The sequence below is a fragment of the Diaphorina citri genome, unplaced genomic scaffold (assembly GCF_000475195.1).
Source record: "Diaphorina citri unplaced genomic scaffold, Diaci psyllid genome assembly version 1.1 scaffold471, whole genome shotgun sequence".
Classification (NCBI taxonomy): domain Eukaryota; kingdom Metazoa; phylum Arthropoda; class Insecta; order Hemiptera; family Psyllidae; genus Diaphorina; species Diaphorina citri.
In genome coordinates, this window is record NW_007377906.1 from 156,746 (window position 1) to 165,047 (window position 8,302).

At 37.3% G+C, this 8,302-nt stretch overlaps 1 protein-coding gene across 1 annotated transcript in view; it reads right to left on the minus strand.

Moving 5' to 3' along the window:
• LOC103509163 (exportin-7-B) overlaps positions 1-8,302 on the minus strand; it is a 22,277-nt gene that overhangs the window by 1,963 nt on the left and 12,012 nt on the right. The window contains exons 10-17 of the mRNA XM_026823554.1: positions 7,070-7,201; positions 6,467-6,558; positions 5,713-5,861; positions 4,879-4,997; positions 4,604-4,616; positions 4,020-4,097; positions 2,655-2,711; positions 1,686-1,780 (exon numbers count right to left, since the gene is read on the minus strand). Of these exons, the coding sequence (XP_026679355.1) occupies positions 1,686-1,780; positions 2,655-2,711; positions 4,020-4,097; positions 4,604-4,616; positions 4,879-4,997; positions 5,713-5,861; positions 6,467-6,558; positions 7,070-7,201 (735 nt within the window). The remainder of the gene's footprint in view (positions 1-1,685; positions 1,781-2,654; positions 2,712-4,019; positions 4,098-4,603; positions 4,617-4,878; positions 4,998-5,712; positions 5,862-6,466; positions 6,559-7,069; positions 7,202-8,302) is intronic.

Genomic DNA, 8,302 nt, shown 5'->3' on the forward strand with positions numbered 1-8,302 from the left:
AACAACGTAATGAGAAAGCACTTAGATTAGGCTCAGATATAAGCCAGAGTCAATTATTTAAGGCGGTAAGGGTACGTAAAAACTGATTGAAATAGGGTGTGTCTCGGGGTACAAGTTCCAACAGTATCAAGGGCTACTCTTTTCAGGGGGAGACCATGTACTAATTCACATTGTTAAACGCAGTTTGTACTTTTGCGCTTAGTTGCAGGTAATTTAAAGCTATATCGCTCTTCTAAAATTTCCAATACGTATATAACTACTTTTTTTTTTTTTTTTTTTCAGAAAAAAATCTGTTTGAGTCACGCAATGTCTTTGAAAAAATGGGATACGCACGGATGTAAAAGAATGTGCCTTGAAGTAGTGCAAAAGCTATTCCAAGGTACAATTATTATTATTATTTTCGTTTTAATAATTATTGACTCTGGATTACGCTGACCCCAACTTCACAACACACGATGTCCGTTCTGATAGTTATGTACAGCTAAGCTTGTCTAGCTTTACGTTAACGAAATGATACCAAGTAATAAGGATAACAAAGTGCTTTATTTAGAAGTCATGCAAAAGCTATTCCAAGGTACAATATTTCGTTGTTTTTTTTTTAATAATTATTGACTCTGGACTACGCTGACCCCAACTTCACAACACACGATGTCCATTCTGATAGTTATGTACAGCTAAGCTTGTCTAGCTTTACGTTAACGAAATGATACCAAGTAATAAGGATAACAAAGTGCTTTATTTAGACCGCTGGGTTAGGGATGACAGGGTCCCATATCTATCATGTAGGAGATGTGTATATTGTGTAGCCCGACACGAACCGTAGGCAACCGCCCAGATCTCAAGGTTAAACCTCTGACTTTAGACCTGGAGGTTGCCAGTTCGATTCGTGAGTCCGGCTGAATCTCAAAATGTTCTAGATTTGATTTCCCGGTTCGAAAATAATAGGAAATTACGACAAAAATTGGAGTTTTTCAGTTGTTTTCCAAGGGTTCAAAATTTGAACTTCTAATGTTGTAACGATAATATTCAAATTTGAGTTTGCATACGCGTACATACTTTGAGGACTAAAAAACCAGGAGTTTCCTTTAGTTAAGCAAGCTTAACTGTACATATTTTATACTCTCGATTAGATACACGTTTCTAGATTTCTCCTTTATAAAGCAAAAATTAGAGTTTTTCAGTTGTTTTCCAAGGGTTCAAAATTTGAACTTCTAATGTTGTAACGATAATATTCAATTTTGAGTTTACATACGCGTACATACTTTGAGGAGGACTAAAAAAACAGGAGTTTCCTTTAGTTAAGCAAGCTTAACTGTACATATTTTATACTCTCGATTAGATACACGTTTCTAGATTTCTCCTTTATAAAGTAAGGAGTTTTTCAGTTCTGTTGTTTTCCAAGGGTTCAAAATTTGAACTTCTAATGTTGTAACGATGATATTCAATTTTGAGTGAGGAGGACTAAAAACCAGGAGTTTCCTTTAGTTAAGCAAGCTTAGTTAAGCAAGCTCAACTGTACATATTTTATACTCTCGATTAGATACACGTTTCTAGATTTCTCCTTTATAAAGGATACCTACAGTACAGTACATTGTATACAAAGTCAAACAGGGAGTATCTATAGCAACATCAAAATAAGAACTGGCAATTAAATTAAACGCCAGGACATTGAAGTGATTCCGTACCTTCCCGTACTTTTGACTAGAATACAAAAGATACAACCGTATGATGTATACCTTCTTAGTACATTCTAGTACACTTGCCTTGTACGATTTTTGTACTAGAATGTACGATATGATTTTTACCATTTCAATTCAATTAAACGCCAGGACATTGAAGTGATTCCGTACCTTCCCGTACTTTAGACTAGAATACAACAGATACAACCGCATGATGTATACCTTCTTAGTACATTCTAGTACACTTGCCTTGTACGATTTTTGTACTAGAATGTACGATATGATTTTTACCATTTCAAGGCGGAGTGCGTACTGTGTAGTCAATAGACGTACCTTTTTAGGGCAGATAAGGAACAGCATTTGACAAGAATAGCCATATTTCAACAGAGTGCTCTGAATGTTTTTCCAAATTACCTAAAAATGTACCTTTTTGCGGACTTCATGGCTGTTATTGTAATTTTGGCTAATAAAAATGAAAAAGACATTAACGCATTGAAATCTCTTAAATCATGTCTATAAATAAATTTATTTCGCGAGTAAGCAACTTCAAAAATCTATAAACAAATATTTTTTTTTCTTTTATTTATTACAAAAGTTCAACTTGCGTCGAAAACGGGGGAAAAAAATAAATCGTGGTTGCTGTTTTACTGTCTACTACGTGTATAGGGAACCTAAACAACGTAATGAGAAAGCACTTAGATTAGGCTCAGATATAAGCCAGAGTCAATTATTTAAGGCGGTAAGGGTACGTAAAAACTGATTGAAATAGGGTGTGTCTCGGGGTACAAGTTCCAACAGTATCAAGGGCTACTCTTTTCAGGGGGAGACCATGTACTAATTCACATTGTTAAACGCAGTTTGTACTTTTGCGCTTAGTTGCAGGTAATTTAAAGCTATATCGCTCTTCTAAAATTTCCAATACGTATATAACTACTTTTTTTTTTTTTTTTTCAGAAAAAAATCTGTTTGAGTCACGGAGGAACATGTCTGTGCCCGTTGGAGAGGCCCCGGGTCGGCCTGACTTTTTCTTGCCTGGAAACAAATAATATGTTTAATGGTTTCTATAAAATGTCACAAGTAATCATTTTGTTCCTTTTTAAGTACAGTTAGTACTTTTCAGGAACAAAGCAAGAAGAGAAATTGCATAGAATCAAATAGTAATGGTCCTTCAGTGTGCACTCAGCCTAGTGAGGACAATTCAGTAGCTACTCAGATCGAGTTAAAAAGCAGTGAAACCTCCGAATAGCGGACACACTCAGTTCCAGAGGTTGTGTCCACTATCTGGAGGTTTTCCTTTGGCAATCTGATGAAAATGCCCCCTTTCCCCAAAAGTGTCCCCTATTCAGAGGTGTCCGTTAACTATCTGCGCGTTCTATGGTTCACTAAACTACTAAGAAGTGCTACAGATAATGTGTGCTACATTCTAGTACACTATTTATGTACTAGGACGTACATATAATAATGCCGGAAAAAGTACATTTCAGTACTTTTTTACATATTATTTAGTACTTTTTCTCCTCGATAGAAAACCAGGTGATTTTTTCTTTGCAATTACACAATGCAGGTACGTACTGTTTTGGAACAAAAGGAACATGTCTGTGCCCGTAGGAGAGGCCCCGGGTCGGCCTGACTTTTTCTTGCCTGGAAACAAACATGTTTATTGGTTTCTATAAAATAATGTCACAAGTAATCATTTTGTTCCTTTTTAAGTACAGTTAGTACTTTTCAGGAACAAAGCAAGAAGAGAAAATGCATAGAATCAAATAGTAATGGTCCTTCAGTGTGCACTCAGCCTAGTGAGGACAATTCAGTAGCTATTCAGATCAAGTTAAAAAACAGTGAAACCTCCGAATAGCGGACACACTCAGTTTCAGAGGTTGTGTCCACTATTTGGAGGTTTTCCTTTGGCAATCTGATGAAAATGCCCCCTTTCCCCAAAAGTGTCCCCTATTCGGAGGTGTCCGTTAACTATCTGCGCGTTCTACGGTTCACTAAATTACTAAGAAGTGCTACATTTTAGTACACTATTTATGTACTAGGACGTACATCTTATATTATAAGAACATATTATAATAATGCCGTAAAAAGTACATTTCAGTACTTTTTTACACATTATTTAGTACTTTTTCTCCTCGATAGAAAACCAGGTGATTTTTTCTTTGCAATTACACAATGCAGGTACGTACTGTTTTGGAACAAATGGGCTGCATTTTATTTTTCTTTCTGAAGAGTTTATATACTATCGACTATCGCACTAGCGCAAATACGCACAGTGGAAAAAAATAGGCAAATACTTTTTTTCACGTGCTGGGAATTGGCCAAATTGTGCTGTTTGCTTACCTTTGTTAGTAATTTGTTTGAACAGGTAAGTTACAATATGATCTAGCGTGGCGCAGCATCCTGTACACACCATTGTATCTAGAAGGGAATCGACATATTAAAATTATTATGTACATATTTAGGTATGCTCTATGATGAAACTATCGTAATTGAGAGATAAACATTGTGAATACTATCATGAATATACTTAACTCATCTTCACTTACGTATTACATAAACGTATGTCACTGTTTCACTGATAGAAATCCAAATCTCTCTAAAAACATGGGTAAAATAGGTACTAGAATGTACTTTAAAACCCGTGATAAGCGAATGAATGACTTACGTATTACATAAACGTATATCACTGTATCACTGATAGAAATCCAAATCTCTCTAAAAACATGGGTAAAATAGGTACTAGAATGTACTTTAAAACCCGTGATAAGCGAATGAATGAACAAAAGTACTAGAATGTACTTACTTTAATTAAAAAATGAATAAACAAAGACGATTGAGCCCCATGAGAGGCCCGCAAAAAATGGTAATGTGAACATCAAGGCGAACCCTCAAGATGAACACACTATACTGCTAAGAGTACATACCAGTTACCTCAAGTCAATAAGACTCTACAATGAAACCTAAGGAAATGTACTAAAAGAGAGTTTATCTAATAGTGCTTGTTTATAGATTATTACTGCTCACATAGGACTGAAAAGTTTTATAGCAGTAGGCTACCATTATTATTGTGGTCAAATCATCAAATTATTGAGGATAAAATTCCATACCTCGGCTGGGATTGAACCCACGCCCTCCTGTTTATCAGGCGAGCGTCTTGATCACTACACCAACGAGGCAGGTTAATAGTTAAACTACTTACCAAGAGATCTGATTGGTTGATAGACAGCAGTAGTTTGACGAAGGTTTTGAGGGCGTTATCCAGAGCTTCGTCACCGTATTCTCTGCGTGAGAAATGCAGTGGCTCTTCCATCTCCGGGCCTCTCAATGAGTCGTACCTACTTAGTACTCAGATCCTAGAGTGAGTCAGATTGAAGAGATAAAGAGTGAGTTACTATTTTAAAATCTAACTCATTGACATAATTAGTCATTGGTAAATTTCTTCGTGCTTTCAGACCATGGCCCCAGGGTTTCAACCGAAAATGGACTGGTTTATATTTCCGTGGTAAAGATCGTGCGCCAGCACACAAAGGCAGAGTAAAAATCATGATGAATACCATGGACTCTACTTTAAGGGCGCTCACACTCAGGCGTAGGATATCTTTGGATGGTCTATATCCGAGTAACATGTTTTTTATGAATTTAATGTGTATTGAAATGACAAGACGAGTGGTAAGGTTTTGAACAGGAAAAAGCTATGTGAGAAAGAGAACATTTTATATTGAGTCGAAAAATGCAATTGAAAAACTGGACAGACTGGACTGGGAAAATCTAACAATATTGATTGAGATATTGAATTGGTTGTCATGGATACAACAATGTTATTGAGTTCTTCTTTTTCTTCGCCTTTTCCCTTTGTAGTCCTAGAAGCTCAGCGCAAGACTGGCCTCATACGCGTCTCGTAGACGCGCTACTCAAATAAAGACCCAGTGTCCCATACTTTGGACGTTGGGTCTATAAGCCTACAAAACACAAAATGTCCTGGGCCTTGAGCACTTATAAAAATATTGAATCCAAGATATAAACAAAGTTTTACGTACGGTATGGTTATTGAGCATGAACTGCACTTCATCCAGTTTGACTAATTTGCGTACACACGAATATCCTACAGACAGATCATTCAGCAGCTGTAACGTCTTCGTTATGATTTGTTCACTACGGCCCCAATACTTCAAATTGGTTATTCTGAAAGTAGATAGGTAGGTAAAAATGGAATGGATTTCCATTTACATTTTCTTCTTCCTGGCTTTTTACTACTTATATAAGGTCGGCGTTTCTTGTCAGCCCCTTCCAGGCAGCCCGATTGTGTACCTCAAACCCTGTTGAATTTTTCTCACTCAAGTCTCACACAAATCTCAACAGTAACTTATGTAAAAAATAAGGGGCGAAAAAGCTTTTCTCGGTCACAAACAAATAATGGTCTGAAACGTATATCTCTAGTAGCGCTGTCAAACTTTTTTCACTTGGCGGGCGCTCCTTAATCTATTGAAGACTCAGTAACTCTGTGAAGCTTCATATCAAAAACAAAAAGTAATCGAGCGCTTCCTAGGTTTGAAATAGACCTTTTTGAAACAAAAGTCACCAGAAATGTTGTGGAAAGTATTTTTTTCCTTTATTTCATACAACATACACCTGTAATAAAGAAATCGTTACGGTCACATATTGTATATATCTCCTTCCTATTCTTTCTAAAGCAAAGAAACAAATACAAACCAAAGTAGATAGCAAAGATCTCAAGTTAAATAAAAGCACGTATAAAAGTTCAATCTCATATGTTTCGTGGTACTTACATTTTTCTGACAAACACACTGAGTACAGTGGCTTCATCACATAATCCTAGAACTTCATTCAGTCTCCGGTAAACCTTGGAATTTTTCTGTACCTGCAAGCAATAAAATAGGGATTCGTGGCAAAATAATTTAAAATAAGCTCCATTATTAGGTATGTGGTCAAATTCTCAAATGAATGAGGATAAAATTCCATGCCTCGGCTGGGATCGAACCCACGCCCTCCTATTTACCAGGCGAGCGTCTTGACCACTACGCCACCGAAGCAGTTGTTCGGGAACTAGAGTGAGGAAGTTGGGGGAGCCTGTTCGGGATATTGACTAATCTGCAGCCACTGCTACAACAACTCTTACTCTCACATGGTGGATTTCACCAACGACTTGATGGGAGATTTCAAAATGCGGGAATTTTTTTACTGTCCAAAAAGGAGCTTTGAATAATCCAAATAGGAGTTTTTAGTGATCCCAAAAGGAGGAGTTTTTGAAAACTCCTGTTTGGACCATTAAAAATTCTCCCATTAGTGAAATCTCTGATGAAGTCATTGGCGAAACCCACCATCACTAATTTCCTCTTAAATCACAATAATGAAAGATGAAAATTTCGTACCTGATCTCCGACATAGATCTTACGAAATTGTTCAAAGAAGCTGAGCATGGCCAGCTCCAGTTTCTCACAGCCAGGCCCCGGGCCTAGGAGTCGCGGGTCTGTCAGGTTCATCAGCTGTAGTACGCGGCACACCAGCTCTCGTTGTGGGAAAGAAGGAGGGGGTGAATAGCATTCTACAGAGTGAAAAATTAATAAAGGTGTGTCCACACGTAATCGACGGGCCGTCGATCAATGTCGATCCATAATAAATTTACATCGATCGACCGCCGTATATGACACACCTTAATTGGTAAGTACAACATTGCAAACAACAAGAGTTACATTTTCCTTTCGAAAATTTCTTCGCTTCTGGAGCTCTTTTTCCCTCTTTTGGCGTAATAGCACCTGTACAAACCATAGGAAATCTCAGATGGCGCACCATCGGAACCGGTTCTTTTTCCGAAAGGAAAATACAACCATACTAGGTAGGGGGAGCAGCAAAACTACGTTGGACATAGAAGAAATCAAGTGTTTACAAATCGGAAAGTAGGGTTCGATTTGTTGTATGTGAGTGAAGTAGAACAGAGTAAATCTGATAAGAATCTATCCCGTTAGTCTGTTTACTCTTCTACTACAATGGCCTGGGCCACGATAAGTTAACTCTAGGATTAGGCAATCTGATTGACTGAAATTTTTGAAATCAGTCAATCAGATTGCTTATCCACAGGTTTAAAATCAGATTGTGGCCCTGGCCATTAGTGTGGGGGAGTTTCTTCACAAAATGCAAAAAACTGTATGTGAGTGAAGTAGAACAGAGTAAATCTGATATGAATCTATCCCGTTAAGCAGCGCGCAGACTGATCATACACTTCCAACACTTCAGACAAATTTTGTATTTTGCTTCCTATGTTAAGTAATGGTAGTCCGCACGAAGTGTTGGCAGAGAACAAACAAAGAAACAAAAGTAGAAAGTAGATGCTGTTTCAGAAGAAAGGAATTTCAGTCAAAGTATGCGAGGAAACAAACTGTATACTTGCTGACTTCAGGCAGTGGTGCTCATACATTTTGAGGAGGTTTTCTCTCTTTCGCACGAGATTCACAAGGAGAGACCCTCGGAACGTGTGACGAAAAAAAGCTTCAGACCCCAGTCTCTCAGACGGTCTGAAAAATCTTTTTTTTTTTTTTGACAATACTTTCTTTATTTTATTTTGAACATTTTAAATTACAATTAGGTAAATACAATAAATTGAAAAA